Source organism: Tympanuchus pallidicinctus, unplaced genomic scaffold (genome assembly GCF_026119805.1).
Source record: "Tympanuchus pallidicinctus isolate F22 unplaced genomic scaffold, pur_lepc_1.0 scaffold2, whole genome shotgun sequence".
NCBI classification, from domain to species: domain Eukaryota; kingdom Metazoa; phylum Chordata; class Aves; order Galliformes; family Phasianidae; genus Tympanuchus; species Tympanuchus pallidicinctus.
In genome coordinates this window covers 23,662,266-23,682,859 of record NW_026294721.1, presented here as the reverse complement: position 1 = coordinate 23,682,859, position 20,594 = coordinate 23,662,266, and the positions used below count along the sequence as shown (strand labels likewise).

The 20,594-nt window shown below is 35.5% G+C and overlaps 1 protein-coding gene across 2 annotated transcripts in view; it reads left to right on the top strand.

Annotated features, from left to right (window-relative positions):
* Positions 1–20,594, top strand: part of CORIN (corin, serine peptidase) — a 124,325-nt gene that overhangs the window by 76,768 nt on the left and 26,963 nt on the right. Inside the window, exons 8-13 of one of the 2 annotated variants that reach the window (XM_052681918.1) lie at positions 355–465; positions 1,412–1,528; positions 4,932–5,030; positions 10,818–11,049; positions 16,202–16,347; positions 17,701–17,808. In XM_052681918.1, coding sequence (XP_052537878.1) covers positions 355–465; positions 1,412–1,528; positions 4,932–5,030; positions 10,818–11,049; positions 16,202–16,347; positions 17,701–17,808 — 813 coding nt within the window. The remainder of the gene's footprint in view (positions 1–354; positions 466–1,411; positions 1,529–4,931; positions 5,031–10,817; positions 11,050–16,201; positions 16,348–17,700; positions 17,809–20,594) is intronic. The other variant, XM_052681919.1, reaches the window with a different exon arrangement.

Below are 20,594 nucleotides of genomic sequence, written 5' to 3'. Positions count from 1 at the left end.
TAAAATTAACCTGACATATCTTAGAATTTTGTTTATTTGCAAATAGAAACAACTGAGATGTGGTTTCTCTCAGGATACACCTGAGAGAAGGAATGAATGCATCACTATCTAAGTAGAATTTACTAAGTAGAATTCGGAACATACGTAACCTTAATCTGCAAAAATAAAAATTAAACACCTGAAGGAGTATAAAGCTTTCGCTGTGATTTCCTTGTATAATGGCATAGCCTATATGCATAGAACAATTAATTGTCCACTAACAGAAATTATCCATATCGTAGCTTATTCTCCAGTTATGGTTTATTTGTTTTGGTCTTGATTTTTACTTTTTATTTTGTTTTATTTTATTTTTAGATTGTAATCCAATGACTGATCATCAGTGTGGAGATGGAAGATGTATAACAGCTGACTGGGTATGTGATGGTGACCATGACTGTATAGACAAATCAGATGAAATCAATTGCTGTAAGTTCTCTTAATGTCTAAATGAGTTTTTTTTGTTTTTCTGTAAGAATCAAAATAAAAATCTAAGATGAGAAGTACTCCTATATACTGCTTGTAAGGCAAAATCACAAGTATGTTTGAGTCCACAATTTTGCAATTAGCTGATGATTTTTCTGGTTGCAGCAAATTGAATGTTTGTCAGTAAGGTTGAGAAGTACCAGAATGGCCCTGTGTTTCAGCTTTTTGTCAGTTACAGATTATTCTTTAGTTAATTGTGGTGTTCCTGGTAATGATAATGAATGAAAGCATATGTGCTCTTTAACTGTAGGTATTTGGAGTTTGTTACAGCTTTATGGTATGCTTATATACTATTTATCATACCTTGTGTGATTTCTGTCTGCTTTAACAATGTATAACAGCTGTATACCTGCACAAGATTTCTACAAGAATAGTGATTCAGTTTGCAAAACCAAGTATTGGAGAACCAGTTAGTGTTTTAATATGAATAAAGTTGTCATAAAGCACATGGTTATGCAGCTTTTGATTCTAGTATCTTGCTGCCTTTCAGTGCTTGGTCTTTCAATCAGTATTGTACAGTTTTGTCTAGAATCTAAGAAACTAATCTAGGTATGGAAATATGTGTGTGTGTGGGGGGGGGGGGGGGGGGGGGGGAAAAAGGCAACATTTTTATATCCAGAAAAATGTTTTTTTTTTTCTCTTGAAAACAGCTGAGCCTTCATCTCAGTCTGTTGTCTGTTGCTAGTATGTGACACATACAGTTTCAGTTCTTGTAATTAAAGCTCAGCTGTAGGTTATTGAGACATGTCCTACACATGATGAACATTGCTTAGTGACTTTTGGTACAAAGCAGCATATCAGCTCCTTCTAAATTTACTTCACTGTGATGTTCAAAATAATTGAGTCCTTTATTAATTGATGATCAGGATTCCATTTTTTTTTTTTCCAGCTTGTCATAGTCAGGGTCTGGTAGAGTGCAAAAATGGACAGTGCATTCCTAGTGCATTCAAGTGTGATGGAGATAATGACTGTAAAGATGGAAGTGATGAAGAAAACTGCAGTGAAAGTAAGGTTATACCTCATTTTATTCTTACTGAGCCTGCACTGTCTGTTTCCTAAAGAGTCATTAGCTAAAACTGTCTGTCAAGTAGACTTTGCCTTTCAGATAACACTTCTCAAAGCTGTCAGGCCTCTGCTTTCACAAATTTGTTAGTCATTATTAATCTTTACAAATATTAAAAGATTGATAGAATTGAGGTGATATTTTTATCATAGCATTTGGTTACCTGATTGATTAGCTGTTTATTGAAATAAAGAATATGTACCCACTTTGCATGAAGTGGTTAGAAAGTGATAACCGAGGAATTTGTATCATATGGGGAGGAACCTTCTCAAGAAAATCTTATTTGCATCAGAATATGTGAGTCAAAGAAAAGAGGTTTTAGTAAATGCACTGATGTGGCTAAAAGATACTATATGAGAATTAAGTTTTCAGTATAGTGAATGAATGTATAAAAGAAAGGAAAGAAAGCTGTTTCTGAAACCCTGAAATATGATTCTCCAAATAATTTTATCATGAAATACATTTGATTGTCACGATTTTAGCATTTTAAGGTATTGTTCACATGTAATTGTCTTGATTCTGGAAAAGCTTCAAATTGCAGTTTTTCTTTCAGTGAAATAATCTTTAATGTATTTCTCTTATTACTTATTTTTAAGAAACAATGGAATTTAGTTCTTTTAGAAAACTTCAATGCTTTCAGACATAGTGGTAATTAGGACAGCCTATTCAAAAGATAGCTACACTACATGATTTCCTAAGCTTTATTTCCTTAGGAACCAATCTGAGAAATCCTTTCTACTCAGCTCCCTCTTGTTATATTTTGAGATCTTTCTACTCTAGTTTAAACCATTCCAAAAGAGAATCTTAGGTATACAAATTATCGTAATTCGTCTCAATAATTAGTGAAAATATAATGAAAAAAAGTCTTGCAGGAAATTCTTTCAGATTGGACTGTGGCAATCTAAAAACCAAGGATGAATTTTTGTCTTTATTTCTGACTGCCTAATTTCACAAAATACTCAGATGTGTTCTTCATCATTCCTGATGTCCATCCTCAGTTTTATTCTATAATATCTTCAAGTCTCTCGTTCTCTTGGCTGATAAAGAAATGATCATTTTTAATATGAGAGAAACACATAGAAGAATGAGATAAAATGGGGAGTACAAAACTATTCAGAACATTCTTGAAGCAGACATGCTCCAACTTTTAAAATCCACCCAGCTTGAGCCTCTTAAATTTATTTGTTGCTAGTAAAAGAGAATTTCACTGACACTTTGATGCATGATCTGGCATAGAAGTTAGTAATGTGATTCTCATTGTTTTTTGTTTCTGTGGATATTTAAGAAATTGTTAATTATTTTTTTTTTTTTTTTTTTTTGAGGGGATATAATGAGCAGATGTAAAATCAAAGATGCTAAATGCAGAGGACTAGAAAGATGTGATAATTATGCAGTCAATAATCTCACTGTATACTAAAAGAGTTTTCCATTTTGCATTAAATTGCAGTGCTCAAAGGTTTTTAATGTGGAAGGTTTGCTTCTTTTCCTTTATGTACTTCATGAAATGCAGAAAGCTCTGGCTGATATTTTGCAATATTCCATAAAGCAGAAATCTTCCTTTAAGCAATCACATCCTAATTTTTTCTGAGAATATATGGACTTCTTTAATTCCTTGCACAGTCCATGTAAAAGCTGGACAATTATAGTTTGTAACTTCCTTTTGCATTACATACATCTGTGCGTATGCAGTTGATTTCAGCAACTAGAGAAAATGTCTTAGTGCATATGAAGCAGAGAACTTTTTGTATTTAGTGTAAGTTAAAAACCTGAAATGTCTAACAGAAGCAGTGAAGTTAGGACTACAGTGATCTGGAATAGTCATTTTGTTACAAGCGCAACGAATATGAGAAATCAACATAGAAATGTGAATTCAAGATACTGATATATTGCCACTTGTCTGAATAAGGATACAAGGACATTGTGTAACAGTACAAAGATATGCATATAGGGATTACAAACTAACATTGCTTTATCTATGTCCAAATGAGAAAAACAGTCTCCTTCTCTACATGCCTCAGGGAAATTAAATTTCCTTCTGAAAAGGTAAGGTATGGCATCTATTAACATTACTTCTGTCATTCATTCTGTGAAAATAGAAATCTAATATGAATGTACTCACAGCTGGTTCTGTGATTCCCTCAAAACACAGGATAATGTGTTTATAGAAATTCATTATTGGCTGTGCTATGATCAGAAGAGTCTACATTGTAGAACAGGGAGTTTTAAGTTGTTGAGAATCTTCCATCATAGGATAAGAAGGAGATGAAACAAACTTTTAAAATGAATTTTAATGTGGAGATTCATGATAGCTGTAGCAATAAGAAGATTTTTCCTTACCTTTCAAGTTCCATTTTGCAATCAAATTCTCCTAGTCGATTGCTACAGCAGAATGTATTTGCATTATTTTGATATAAGCCATTTATGAAGGAAAGTAAGCCCACAGAATTAGGAAAAATATAACTGCAGCATCAGTTCTTTGGGATAGCATCTTCTTTTAGCATCTTCTGTATCCGCTGTGTAAGGAAGTAATAAGAGACTAATGTTCATGGCATGAATACAGTAGAAACACTAAGCAATTGTTGCAGTAAACCATTCAAAGGAGGATGAAATGATAAAATCAAAACTATTCAGTCTATGTGTACGTGAGTAATAAATTACTAATTTTGCAAGACTCATTTGGAAGAGCAAATTTAATGACTTGGAAAGAAACTATGAGACAGATGGAAAGCCAAGAGTTTGTTAAAGAAGCTAACTATCCAGGAATTTTGTTCATAAACTTTTAGAAGTACTGGTTTTGGTTATGGTAACATCCATCTTTTGGGGTATAATATTTTTTTTATAATTATTTTTTATTACCAAAGATGGGCAACAAAGCTTCATCTCTGCCAATTTTTTTTTTTTTTTTTTTTTAGGATAGTTTTATTGTCCACCAAAACAATCATGAAATGAGAGAAAGATCAACTGTCTGGCACTGGAGAATAATTTCCTGAGAGCATTCTTTTAATTAGTATCTATTGTTCTCTTCGAAATCCAATTTACATAACCTTTCATGCTCTGCTGCAGGCAAGATCATGATGGATGGCTTTCGGAGCTCCATACATCTCTGTCAGGATTTGGGAATATAAGTTATCATATTGAGGACAGGGATAAAGTGACATTCGGATTGTTTTGCACACTTATCTTCCTTATTCTTCCTTACTGCACTTCAGTGCTTTAGGGTACTTATTCAACTATGTAAAAAAAAATAATAAATTGTTATGAGTCTCTGTATTTTCACATCACAATGCTTCAGTCTTCTTTATTAGTTTGGTACAACTTTAGAATAGTAAATTTCTATTTTTCTCAGGTCAAACCCTCTGTCAGGAGGGAGACCAGAGATGTACTTCCTGTCCTGATCCGTGTGGAACTTCTCTCTGTGAGATGAGAAACAGCCAGACAAACTGCAGTAAGTAGGTCACATGCTTCATACTGTCACTGCTTTAGGGTGTTTTAGAATATAATGAAGACACAGGGTAGGGCACAGTAAATAATAATTTTGTTTATTATCTAACATCACAGTGTGTAATGATTACCTGTTGAAAAGGGCAAGGCTGAAACAAAGGTTTTGTCATAAATCCTTGTACAAGAGATACTTCAATATTTGACATTGACATATATTTGCCTTTTGTGAATTTTTGATATGTTCTTAATGAATGTTCATAGTAATACCTTTTCCTAATGCCAAATCAAGCCCACTGCTTACATAAAGAAAACAACAAATTGTGAGATAAGGATTTATGTTAAAAGTACAGGAAAGCATGATATTGTGTTAGTAGTCTGAGAAGTTTCAGCCCTTTTCTCAAGGAAGAATTTTGATATTAAATCTGGCTAATCTAGTTATTCTTATGACTAATATGTTTGTAGAGGATCAGGGTATTCCACACCGTGTATCTTCCTTTCTGTATCCTGTACCGTACAACTCCATGCAAGCCCCTCACACTCACTGTTCACTTGCCCTTTAAACTAGGGCAGAACTTTATATTAAGAAAGATTTTTTTAAATTAAAGCTTCAATTCAGGACAGCTCAGCACATGGGCAGTGTAATCTTGCCTTCACTTACATATGAATGTGTAAATGTGTGGACATATCCTGTAATTGGTTTGTAAGCCTGAGCAATACCTATTGCAAGTTATGGGTTGGTACTGCTAGCTTGCTTGGATAATGCTGCCTATGATGTTGCTGCATTAAATTATGTAGGATCTTAGAGTAAGTTGTGTTCAAATGGACACAGAAAGAACAATTGCCCAAGCTCATGATCAAAGTAGTGCCAAATAGGTAATGCTGTCCAGGATCTCATGAAGCTGAATTTCTAGTATCTCCATAGACCAAAATTCCAGAAACTTTCTTGTCAACCTGTCTGAGCATTAGGACTCCCTGATCCTCCTCTTTATCCTCTTTACCTTATGTAGAACTGGAATTCGTTGAGCTCCAAACTGTCTTTCACCTGTTATCTTGTCCCTGTACTTACAATAGTCTGGGTCCATTTGCTTTACAACTTTCCATTAGGTAACTGTTAACAGCAACAAGATCTCCCCTTAGCCTTCTGTTTTTATGGCTGAACAGATCCTGTTTTTGCAGCTTCTGTCTTTATAGTCTGTGTTTCTAACATATGTTTCTAATCTTCTTGGTGGCACACCACTGACCTCATTCCAGTATGTCGATGTCTTTCATAAATGAGGGAGCCAAAAATCAGACATAATACTCCAGATATTCTCTCACCAATGCTGAATACAAGCAAATTACAGTTATCTTGTCATGAATAGCAGTCAGGATAATCAAGCATGTTTTTTTCCGTGGTAAATTCGTGCTGGCTGTTCCAAGTCACACTTACTTCCTTGTGAGCAGCCATCTTCTGGAAGGATTTTGCTCCATACCCTTCCCACTGAGGCTAGCCTGACTGGACTTGTATTCTCTGAATCCTCTTTCTTGCCATTCTTAAAGACAGCTATGTTTCTTGCCTTTATTTTCCAGTCTGATGCCAGGGTTTCCATGACCTCTTGAAGATGATGATAAAAACCAGTCTTTCAATGAAATTAGCCAGTGAAAATTAAGAGAAGATGATGAATATCTTGGCCATTCTTCTAATCACTAAGTTCTCTGCTCCATTGACCAGCAGACCCCCATTTTTCCCACCCTTCCTGTTACTGCCAATGTACTTAAAAGAGTTCTTCTCACTCTTTACATTTCTCAGTAGTCTCAAATTTGGCTGAGCTTTGAGATCAATCCTTGTATGCTTGGGAAATGTCTCTTCATTTATCTTCAATGTTCTATCCACTCCTTTGTCTTCTGTATATTTTTTCTTAATGTTTGAGCTCAGTCTGGAAATCCATGTTCAGCCAAGATTGATTTCTTCCTTGGTACACTCTGGAATGTTCTATTGTGCTCTGAGGAGGTCTTCCTTTAAGACCAAACCATTGTCCTTCAAGCTGATACTGACATAGTTAAAACCACTCACAAGTACCAGGGTTTACATCCACAGGACATCCTCTAGCTGTCTAAAGGTGGATTCATTTACCACCTCTTCTTCTAGACGGATTTGTTGCATATTCTTACTGTGGAATTTGACGTCACTTTTGCTGGCCTGTCCTCTGATCTATATCCATAATCAAATTATCCATGTGAGAGGAAGCCTTCCATGGTTACTGGAACAGTAGATTTTTTGTTTTTTTTTTTTTAAATTTACTAGTACTTTAAGAAGTACTTAGAAAATGTTATGGAATGGGAAGGAAAGTACCCATATAGCACAAAATTAATAAGAAGCCGGTTTAAAAAAAACAAAAAAACAAACAAAAAAAACCCCCAAACCAACCCTTTTAATAAAAGGTAATTTAAATTTTCTTGGTTGAAATCTCAAATATCTTATTTGAATTATTTCAGTCATTTTCTCTTTCGTGTCTCACAATTTGTGGAAGATTATTCTTTGCTTACTGAGCAGCAAACAGTATGTTGTGGAATACATATACCTGTAAGTGAGAAATACAACACTTTTAGTGGAAATATTTCCTCATCGTATTTTGGTCAGTAGTCTGTAGATCTCAACAAGAATAGTTCATAATCTGAATTAGACTTCTGGATCATTTGTCTTTTTTCCTATCCAGTCCAGTAAATATGTAACTGTTTATACAAAGTAGAACGGCTAGTGTATTTGGGAGAGATTTTTCTGGTACAACATATGAAAGTACAAAGGTCTTTTTTTCATATTACTGTTGCTTTGCTGTAAGAGTGGAGTTACTTCATCTTTGGTAAGAGATGAGAAATGCCATGGAAAAATTCCGATGGAATTTTTCATTTTTGACATAGCAGTATTTTCTAACTTATATATGTCTTTTGTTGGAAAATTCCTGGATGAGCATAGGCCACATTTGCAATATTGAATATGATGAATGTTCTCAGTATGTGATAATCTCTGGTCAGTTTAGGCTGGCTTTTATAAACTGGTTACAGCGTATTTCAGCTAACAGAACAAATATGTGAAGAGATGTATGTGTGCGCATAAATAAAGTAGATTCAGGATGTTTCCAGTGGTGTGAGCACCAGATGAAATACAGGACGGCCTGCCTGTCAGGAGATTCAGTTCTAACTGAGCACTGGAACAGGTTGCCCAGGGAGGCTGTGCAGTCTTCATCCATGATCTTCCAAAGCCATTAGATGTGATTGTTGGCAACTAGTTCTTGGTGGTCCTGCCTTGACTCATAGAACCGTAAGGTTGGAAACAACCTGCAAGATCATCTAGCCTAACCATCCTCCCATTACCTTTGCTACCACAAGCTAATAAACCAGATCTCTTAGCTCCTCATCCAGATGCCTCTTGAACACTGCCAGGGATAGCGACTCCACCACCTTCCTGGGCAGTTCATTTCACTACCTGACCACTCTCTGAGAGAAAAAGTTCTTATGTCTAACCTAAACCTCCTCTGGTACAACTTGTGGCCATTTTCTCAGGTCCTGTTGGTTGCGTGGGAGAAGAGACCAAACCCCTCCTCACCACAACCTCCCTTCAGGAAGTTGTAGAGTGCAATAAGGTCTCCTCTGAGACTCCTCTTCTCCCAACCAAACAATCCCAGCTCCCTCAGCCGCTCCCCATAAGGCTTGTGCTCCAGACCCTCACCAGGTTTGTTGCCCTTCTCTGGACACATTCCAGGGCCTCAATGTCTTTTTTGTAGTGAGGGGCCCAAAACTGAACACAATACTCAAGGTGTAGCCTCACCAGTGATGAGTACAGAGGGATGATCACCTCCCTGCTCCTGCTGGCCACACTATTTCTAATGCAGGCCGGGATGCTGTTGCCCTCTTGGCCACCTGGGCAAAGTAGGGGTTGAATCAGATGACCTATAGAGTTCTCTCCCAACCTAAACTGTTCTGTGATTCTGTGGAATATTCCGCTCACTTCTGTTGAAATTGTAGTTGGGAGAGTTTCAGACTTACTACAAGTGAACAGCACGTCCTCATATCTAGTGGAACTAATTCCTGTATAGCATGTAGTGCAGTTTCATGATAAAAATATGCAGATATTAAAAATAGATATAAATATGTTAGAAAAATGTGCAATGAATTTTTTCCCTTGTTCCCCAATCATTAAGTTGTACATAAATGGAGCAGCAAGATCTCTGAAACTGGATTGACATCAGAAGGAAAGGCTAACATTTGGAGTTCTTAAATTTAGTCAGATTTTCCTATGGAATGCATGTTCTGATTGTTACTTTGGCTGGTGACTATAGGGAATTGGGTGTAAGATTCAAGATAGTTTTTTCAAACCTATAATGACACTTTTGAACATGATTTGATAGAATCTTTCTAAATGCAGTGTGAAAATTTCTAATGACAATGAACACACATGAAGAGCTGTTCTACAGGGGCATTTCACAGGGCTAGATTTTATTCTTGAATTTACCTAAGCCACTATAAATGTAAGGCATAACAAATGTTTGTATATTTCTACCCTTTACTCCTGAAAATATTATGTTATATAAGCTCTTGGAGCACTGCATGTAGTTTTGTGTTCATGAAAAACTGATGAGTATGTAAAATTCTGTAAACATCAAGAGAACATGTTTACTGGAGAAAAATTGAAACATGAAGAATGAATAGATCTGAGTGCAGCCATGTACCTTCCTACTCAGGATATTCTATGATGCTATAAAATTTGTTGTGAAGAAAAGGAAATGACTTCCATATGGGTAGAATTTTTGACAAATGATGCCTTTAAACAGTCTTATACACTGCAAAGCTGGGACTAAGTGATTTGAGACAACATGAACAGTTAAATCTTGGCAGTATTCAAGGGTTTAGTAGGGAAAAAAAGCTGTATCCAAACTGAGCTTCATATTCCTCACATTGAAGAGGTAAGTACTAAAGAAGGTTATAATAGCAAATATCAGTTCAAGAAATACTGGCCAGTTCCACTGTTTTGCTCAATAATTGACTGTTGAATCTTAGGCAGTCTGATCACATATTGTACTGACAACTGACGTTAGCAACTGTCTGGACATTGTTTTCTGTTGTGATGGAAAATTGAAAAAAAATGTATTGCAAATTTGGGAAGAAATGCAAAATCTGTTCAATCTTTTAAATCCCAGCTATTCAGACAGTTCAGTATGTAATAACCCATCTGAAAATTGATTATTCCTATATACTGTAGCTGTAGTTTGTGTAACCATATGGACTGCTAGCCATTTATTTTGCCCTTGTTTATCATTCCCATTATTACTAACTATATCTTACTTGAATTAAATTATTCACATTCATACCCTTTTATTCAGTATTTCTGCAATTTGTCCGCATTCCTCCTTCATATATCAGAAGATTCCAAGACTGTTGCAGATCTTGTAATGCAAGATTTGGAATGCAAAATCAAAGGGAAATAATATTCTGTTTTCTATACAGATATTTTATATATAGTCTGTTTCCCTAGAAATTTTCATGATCTGACTGGAGAAAGGCCTGAGAAACCTCACCTATCCTCAGAGCTGACCGTGCTTTGATCAGGAGGTTGGACTACAGAGCTCCTTTGGTCACTTCTAAGCTCAAGTACCCGATGATCCTATCATTATCGTTGATAATTGCCTTGTCAGTTTGAGACATGTAGCGTAGCACACCAGTAGGAAATGTGTTAGTGTTATTTCTTCTATAATTCACTTAAACTTGAAACATGTTTCTTAATTTTAATTTTTAAATGGTTTTATTTTTGTGAAAGGTCAGTGTGAACCAATTACTCTGGAACTCTGTATGAACTTGCCTTACAACTATACTAGCTACCCAAACTACCTGGGGCACAGGACTCAGAAAGAAGCTTCTGTCAGTTGGGAGTCTTCTCTCTTCCCAGCCTTGGTTCAGACCAACTGCTACAAGTACCTTATGTTTTTTGCCTGTACAATCTTAGTACCAAAATGTGACCCCCATACAAATCAACGGATCCCACCTTGCAGGTACTATACTATACTTAATTTATTTCTTAACTGCCATTGTCTATCATATTAAATTTTCTGCCTTCATTGTATATGCCAGAAATTTTGTTTTGCAGTTCGAAGGGAAGAAGTTTCTGAAGTATATAAAACAAGGAGAGGAACAGAAGTTCTATTAATTGTCAAAATGTATAGATTGGCTATTTATTATGGAGAATTTCCCACTTCAGTTTGATTAGAATTGCATTATTATGATAGATATTTAAACAGAATGAATTAATCAGATTTGGAAATTTCTTATAATACTACTTTGCATTTGTATAACACTTTATCTATGGAAAGCCAGAGCCAAATACTAATAAGAACAATAAAGACTTTAATGCATTATTAACTTTCTGAATTAGAGGATAGTTATAAAATATATTGTCAGATTAACTTTTCTTCCACCCTCAGCAATTAATATCACTGTACCTTTAAGAGTTATGTCAAAAGAGATCTGTTCCTTCTCACGCTCTGTTTCTCTCATTTCTTGGTCTGCCCTGCCCTGCCCATGTGGATCAACACTTAGTGCATTGAAAGAAATCGCACTGAAAATTGCAATACATTTCCTAAGGATTCCTACCACGTAGCATTTGTTGACAAATAAATAACGTTTCTTTGTCCAGTGATATATACCTTCATGTTATGAGTTGAGATTGAGACACAGGGAAATTTACTAAGATGCTGATGTATTCTCACTTAGGGACATACCAGGTAGGTGTTAATATTACATAAAATGTGAAGTTAGAGACCTGGTTTGTGCAAGCTCTGTTTCAGGTTTGTGTGTTTAAAAAGTTAGTCTTTATTTTTTAAAGAAATCACTATGATGTGTAAAAAACATTGGACTCATTCTAATATACAGAGACTAAAATTAAATGATAGGCTTTAGCAGCTACATACCTAGCTAACAGATTTTAGAAAGTATTGCAATCTAGTTGAAAAATAGCAATAGTCTTCAAATTTAAAGCATTGAACAGAAACATGAAGAGAAACTAATAAAAAACATAGAATAGTTTAGTTTGAAGAGGGCCTCTGGAAATCCAAAGTTTCTGCTCAAAGCAGGACTAACATCATATTTACATCATATTGAATATGTAACATCTCAAATCCTAGAACTGAAAGATCTTTTTTATAGCCACTACATATCTATAATGACATTTTTTTTTTTTTAAATTAGCCTTGTATTTCTTTCTCCTTCTAGAATGGAGTGATTTCACTGCTTTGTGAAGTGTACTCTTTCACTGATAGAAAAATCAAAATAATTTGATTGATCATAGAATCATTTGAGTTGGAAGGGAACTTTAAAGGGTCTCTCGTCCAACTTCCCTGTAATGAACAGTGACATCTACAGCTAAATAAGTTTGCTTAGCCATGTCCAACATGACTTTGAATGTCTCCAGGTATGGGGCATCCACCACATTTTTGGACAGCCTGTTCCAGTGCTTCACTACCCGTATCATAAAAATCTTTTTTCTTATAATAAACCTAAATTTCCCTTCTTTTAGTTTGAATCAGTTTTCCCTTGCCCTATTACAGCAGACTGCTGAAGAATATGTTCCCTTATTTCTCTTAATAGTCCTGCATTAGATACTGAAAGGCTACTTTTGGGTCTCCCAGGAGCCTTCTCTTCTCCAGGCTGAACAGCTCCACCTCACATAGCCTGTCTGCAGAGGACAGGTGTTCCATCCCTTGGATAGTTTTTGTGGCTCTCACATCTCTCCTGTGCTGAGGAATCCACATCTGGATGCACTATTCCAGGTGTAGTCTCACCAGTGCAGAGCAAAGGAGCAGAGTCTCTTCCCTCAATCTGCTGGCTACACTTGTTTTTATTCAGCCCAGAATATTGTTGGTTTTCTGAGCGGCATTGTTGGCTCATGTCCAGGTTGCCATCCACCAATAGCCCCAAGCCCTTTTCAGCAGGACTATGCTCAATCCTTTTGCCCCCCAGATTTTATTGATAGTGTGGGGTTGCTGTGACACAGATGCAAAACTTTGCAGTTGGCTTTGTTGGAACCTCATGAGATCTACCTGGGTCCTCTGCTCAAGCCTGTGTAGGTCTCTCTGGATGGCATCTCATCCCTTGGACGTGTCAACTGTAACAGACACTTTATCCCACTGTCAGTGTCATTGAAGATATTAAAGAGAATCAGCCCCAGTAATGACCCCTGAGGGATACCACTCATCACTGATTTCCATCTGGACATTTAGCCATTGACCACCACTCTGTGGGTAAGATCTTGTAACCAGTTTTTTGTCCATCAAACAGCCCACCCATATCTGTCCAAATTGGAGGGAAGGATGTGGTGAGGGGCCATGTTAAAGGCTTTGCTGAAATCCAGATAAATGATACCAGTGGTTCTTCCCTTGTCCACTCATGCAGTTGTTGATTTGTTGACAGTATCACAACTGCAGGTTTTTTGAGATGAGTTTTGACTAAGGAGTTTAGAAAGAAAAAAATTAAGTCTGTTGTCAATTTCTTTAGTTTTCCAATACTCCAAATGTGAAATTCAGTAAGAAATGTGGAAAGGATTTAAAAAGTAAAAATATTACAAATTAGCATTTAACCCTAAAAGCGTTCCAGTAGGCTTCCATGTGCCATGGGATAAGCACTGCTTTGAAGATGACCTAAGTTTTAATTCTTTTACCACAGATTGACAACTGAATGGCAAGCTCTTGAAAAAGGCCAGTCTTGTCCAGAAATATGCAGAGAACATGTGAATGACAGAATCAGTTCAGATATTTCAGCTAACAAGATCTTTTTTTTTTTTTTTTAATATAATCACAGTATTATTATTTCATTTGTTTTTAGTCATCAGTGAATAAAATAATCTGTGCAATTCGGAAACTTGAGGTAATAAAATGGTGTGAGTCAGCATTTTTTATATTGAGAAGACTCTTAAAGGAAAGACAAAATGATGTCATATCAAACTAGATATAAATGAATTGACATTGATTAACTAGGCTGCAGTTACATGACTATTTTCTTTGGTACATTTTGTCTCATTTCATGTGGACATGCTAATAGAATTCAGCCTGTACTCTGTATTCAGAAGCTATTAACAGACTAAAAGCATCATTTTAGAATTACAGGCTAGATACGCTTTGTATAATACGCTTTGTATTCTGCTCTACAGAGTATGTGGTAAATAAAATACACAGCAATTACAACATAGTGCAGCACTGATGTCTTCATTCTAGCTGCTGAAATCAATGTTGAATAACCTGGTGCAGAAAAACATTGGCTCTACTTTGTGTAATCCCCACAACAAAATGAAATTTGAGAAGAATGATAATGTCTTGTTTTCTCAAGAATTAAAAAAGATCCTTTAATTGATTGTTGAACCTAAATAGACCTATATGCTAGGTTTTGGTCACTCCATTTCTTCAAGCTTGCAGGAGAAGAAAAACCAAACAAATATAAACAAAACAATAACAACAGCAACAAAAACCGGTCAAAAGTTAAAGGCAATATGATGAAAGGAAAAAAATGCTTTCCATGATAGGATGTGCTGTTCCAAGAAGAAAGAACTGAAAAATTCAATCAACTTCAATACAAAGCAAGCTAAAAATGACACAAGGGAAACTGAAAATAAAATAGAAATGGAGATGATCCTGTGGTTGAATATTTTTCAAAATATAGGAACAAAGAAGGACTTTCTTTGAAGCAGTAGAAGAAAGTCTAAGCAATTACAGATGTGGAAGATACGATCTAAAAGGTACAGTTGAATGCATTGCTGAGTCTAGAGAGGAGACACAATAATGGAGAGACACTATTGTCTTCAAAAAGGTGAAAGGGAACTATTATGAGGAAATAATTCACCAGGTTCTTGGGGGCTGAACCAGCAAGCAATGGATTTAAAGCTTATCAGGAGAGCTATGAGTCAGATAAAGAAAATTATAAATGTGTATGTATATAAAATTATAATAGTAGGAACATTTTTAATAAAAGCTTAGGCAAGTCATCTATCAAATATGTGGTATGTTTCTTCTAGAGGGAGCAGTGAAAAGAATGTTGAGGTTCTCATTGCAGATTGCATAGTTAATATTCCACCAAAGTAAAAAGCAGCATTTGAAACTGATACCATAGCTGGTTATACCAATACGGTTAATACTGACACTATTGAACTCTCTTAAAAAAGAGACAGTTGAGACAAAGATGAATTCAACATACTGCAGATTCAAGAATGTTGCACTGAACAGCACATCAGCAGCAATTCCAGGCAAAAGGAGTCATTAAATGTTTAAAAGAATTGTTAAACTAACAGGAGAATTTCCAATGAGGCATTTTTGCTTTGTAAATTTGAGGCATTTGATGTTGTTTAATTTGAGACACTTGAGACACAGGGTATCAGTATAGATGGAATGAAATACATTTATGTGATTAGTCCTGTTTTTTATGATAAGAAAAAAAAAAAAGACAACAGAAGGTCTACACTCGTGTTTTTTCTAGATGTGATAGAAGCTTTTGTTGCTCTGAATGAAAGTACACGACTAAGGTGATTTGTGCTTCAATGTTACTGAACTTCCTGAGGAGTTATTTGCTCTTTTGCTTGCAAGTTTAAATACGTTGTCTTTCTGGAACCAGCATTTCCAGAAATGTCTGAGTAAGAGTATTTCATCCCTGCAGTTCTTACACTGTATTCACTGTGTGCATCTGAAAATATTTAGAACTGCCTGTTCTTATAAACCTTAAAATTTGTCAGAGACAAAGCTTTTTTTCAGCACTATACTGCTCTTTAGGTGATGTGCATGGTGCAGTGGTATCTGAGGTAGCATCATCAGAAGAGGTAACATCTTATTGGTACAAAATATGTTTGACTTTTTTTTCCTTGATGGAGAACAGTGTTTCTTATAAAAGTTTTGCTACCGTCCTCATGGAAGAGAAAATATTTGTAAGTAATTATATTTGGTTATTATAACTCAGATAATAGTTTATGTACAGTAATTTAAACTCATGTTTCAACAGAAGCAATGTATCTCTCTTTATAGATGTTTATATTCACATATAGAAATCCATTTAACTGATTTTTCCTTGATCATCTCCTGTAAATTTGGCTAGAATTATTGATTTCTAAAACATGGTAATTTCTAAGACTTCTTCTCAGTTATCCTATGCAACTCCACTTTGTCTCCTCAGGACATTATGTGTACAGTCTAAGGAACGCTGTGAGTCTGTGCTTGGGATTGTAGGTCTGCAGTGGCCGGAGGATACTGACTGCACTCAGTTTCCAGATGAGAACTCAGACAACCAAACTTGTCTGACACCAGATGAAGATGTTGAAGGTACGTAGAGTAGAAATTAGAGACTGTGTTTTAGAAGATACTGGTTTATGGTTTTGGAGGTTTTTTTTTGGTTGGTTTTGTTTTTATACCTCTCCTTTAAATTATTATAGGTCATGTAGAGTGACTTAAAATATTCATGTTGTCTGATAACTGTAGTAATGATTCTAAATCAGTTATCAGAGAATTTGCACACCTACTGTTTGCAGATAAGAGGAAGTTTTTGTAAGCATCAACTGCCGTCAATCTTTGAAATTCAGTGTTTGAAAATTCAGGCTGACACCACACCTACTACTTGTACTACTTTGTATTTGTGCTTCCTTTTTAAAACCTGTCTAGATGATATAATGATTTTCTATCAGGAAGAGAAGTCTTAGCAATCTTAAAAAAGCTAAGTCCCATGACATCTCTGAGAGAAATGCTGTAAATCTAGCATATTTGCTAGCAATTTTTTGCTCTTTTTTTAAGTGATTATTGTTTTTTAAAAAAGGGTTGTGTCAAGTCAGTAGCAACTGACGTATTTCATTTTCTTGAGTTCAGCAATAACACTACTCATGAGTATGAACAAGGAAGAAAAGAATGGAATTGCTGTACATTATTCTACATCTTCTTTGTTGATGTATTAAGGGTGACTGTGCAATTTTTTCTTCTGCCATGCTCATCTCATGTGAGGTCTGTGGAGATTCTGACCTACTTTTTCTTTTACTTGGGGAAGATGCTGGGAAAACTGAAAAATGATGTGTGCCAATATAGAGATAATTCTTACCTTTTTTCTCCCACTCACCTACACGGTGATGACAATCTTTCCACAGTTTTTGATCTTGCTTAGAGAAAGCAATGAGTAATAGCTATTTGGTCTGTAGTTTGTTTAGTGAAAATTTATTGTTAATAAGTGTGGTGAAGCATTCTGAGAAGTCACTGAGGCAAGTGTAGCAATAAGTATCATTTCTTCAAGTAAAGTCCATGTGCAGATACATAATCTGGGGAGTTGTATAAAATGTATAACTCCATAGTAATTAAATCCTACGTCATGGGACTGAGAGACAAGGAAAAAAATTCAACAAAAGTCTGATGGAAAGGAATTACTAATTATTATAAAGCAGTATGTAGGAGTGGAAAAGCAAACTTTTGGCACAACATGGTCAGTATGGCAAATAGCATTCCACCCCATTCACAGTGCAATTGTTAAGAATAGTTACCTAATACACGGTTCCAATTTATAGTTTCACAAGGTTTCTGTTTCTGTCATTTATCCTTCTAAAATAGTCACAGTAATAAATAACTACAGACATGATGATTAAACTTAAGCTTTCAGCTTGTGGAGTCTTTTTTCTGTCTGTTCCTTGTCATTGACAGAGTGCTCACCCAGCCATTTCAAATGCCGTTCAGGGAGGTGTGTCCTGGCATCCAGGAGATGTGATGGTCAAGCTGACTGTGAGGATGACAGTGATGAAGACAGCTGTGGTAAATAAATTATATGTGTTGGAGGGTACTTTCCAAATGAAGAGTAGCTGAGTCATTAGGGAATATTTTGTTTTTCTTCACTTAATTGAACCGTAGCATGATGGTTCACAGAATAAGCCCCTTTTTCTGCAAGACAAAATGTATTTGAAAGCAATTTTTTAAAGACTAGTGACTGTAAAAATACTTCAGCAAGAATTCTTCTTTATCAATGTCAACACAATTTACTATATTTGATTATTGAGATTCTGCTAGCTTTGTCCTATGATATCTGATTATTCATGCGGTAATCAAGATAAAAACTGCTGCAAATTTAATTCTTGTGATATTGCTGGAAATTCTAATGAGCTAAAATAATCTTCCTAGGGGTTTATAACTTGAATTTGTAAATGCAGTTTTAAACGTATGTGTAGAAACATTCTCACTGTGGTATATTAACACAAGGCATGTATTAGCACATGGTTAGTGGATTCCGGCTAACCTTTAGGCATGGGTGTAAGTATAAAGTGATAACCAGAGATTTTTTTCTCTGGTACGTATCAGAGTAAATCTATTGTAGAAAACCTCTTGGCTCTTTGCTTAAGGGGACATGTTGAGTTTGAGAATAAGCAGCAAATATCTTGTTCACTGTTTCCTTGTACGTACTAGCAGGAGTATTCTGAGAAGGCATTTTATGCTACTTCCTACCATAAGGTGTTGGCTTCTGGGAGTTCTGCATGTAGTCCTGTTACAAGGGGCAAAAAGAACAATTACAAACCATAAAGAATTTAGAGAGAAGATGTGAAGATGGGTAAGGGATTTGAATATTCTGGCAGCATAGGGCTAAGTTGTATAGTCTGGTTTCTTTAACAAAAAGTAGATTAAGAGCTGAAGTAAGTCATTAAGGAGACAAAATATCTGTGGTAATGAAAGATTCTACACTCTTCTGCACACACACACACAAAAATCCAGCATCTGAAAGCTGAAGCTAGATTAAAATTCAAGCTTGTCACTTCTCTAAAGTTATCTTTTATAAGAGAAGCTTGTTTTAATGATTGGTATAATCAAGGCATAATTTATCACTGTATTCTATTCATAATTTATCAATGTATTCTAAGCCTCAAGGAGTTTTCAAATCAAGATTGTATTCTATCTGCTCTTTTACACCATTTACCTCCCCCTACAAAAATAAAGAAAGGAGAGAGAGAGAGATATGATAATCAAAATAGGATTTAAATCTAGATCAGTTTTGGATTTCAAAGGCAAAGCTGATGATCAGAGTAATTATTTCAGAGTTGATAATCTTTTTGCCTTTGAATCAATTGTCTTGAATGTCCTCTCCAACAAATATTCTTTGCTGTCACTGTTCTAACTCCTTAGAACGCTGATTTCTATGTGTCTTTTATGATAATTTTATTATCCTAATAAATGAAATATTGTCCTAATACGTAACATTAATTTTTCCAATAGATCTCTCTCTGTCTCTGTAGTCTAGACAGAATGTCACTAGCAAGCAGCAGAATTCTTATCAGCATCTATAAATACGGAAAGCTCTATCTGCTGGGAAATTATAGCTGTCAGAGTGACATTACATTGACCAGAGGTAATGTTGTTACTGAAGAACAGACAGTCCTTGTAGAGCTCCAGAATTAACCATCTCTGATGCATTTATATTCCTTGTGTGTTGATCTTCCCATATGTAAATGACTAGCTCACATTTTCTTAGTTTCATTGTTTGAAATTTTATAGCACTAAAAAACAGTTAGGCAAGCACTTAAATTGAAGTGGCTTTAATGAGAGTCATAGATCTCATACTTTGGAATATTTTCCCAGTGCAGGGAGGAGGAGGCTGGTAGAGACTAGCTACATGTTTGGATGATTAAGCTACCATTTCCAGAAATGTATGATAGAACACTCTAATGGGAGTAAAGTATATTTTGCCCATGAAGAGTGGAGCTGTGTTCAGCACACCCTTTCTCCTCTCATTAGGAATTCCTGTCATACTTCCTTGTGATCTTTGTAGGGGAACTTTCATCCGTGAAACTACAGTGAAGTCATAAGACTTGAATATCTCTAGATATTGAGAAGAAAATTTGAACCGGAGTTTTGAATGTGAGACTTTTAGTGTGTTTCAGAAAAGTGTGAGGAAGTTAATTTCTTAAAATTATTATTAAGAAAGAAGTGAAGAGTTTGTGGTATTAAAGATGCTTGATTGTAATTGATCATATTAATTTACTGACTGCTGAACAATGCCTCCGGCAGAGAGCAGAAGAGGGTCCTAAAAGAGTGCTAATGATGCTGAGGACGTGACATTCAAAACAAGTATTGTCCTTCACTATTTTCTCCAGTCTGAATTCTGAGTCTGGTTTTTTAGCTTAATAAAAATATGTGGACTTCATATTAAGGACCTAGTAATAATTATAGGGCAAATATATTTATGGGTAACAAGTGGTTAATTACTTCATGTTTTGAAGGATGGCGAAGGTAAAATCATATGTGAGTACCTGTAATACAAATACAGACAAGTTTTCCTACCATCATTTTCACTTCCGTTTAATTATCATTAAATTAACAACGTATGTTGTACATGATGTATAGAGAGAGGAGAAATAAGAGTACTCTAAACAGTAAGCAGAATCTTTCCAATAAAAAAGTAGAGTTTAACAGTGAATTCATAGAACCATAGAATCTTCAGAGTTGGAAGGGACCTTTAAAGGAAGGTCACCTAGTCCAACTGCCCTGCAATGAACAGGGAATTCAATATGTAATTTTGTCCTGAGAGTTGTCTCTATTTGTCTATGGTGCCCCCA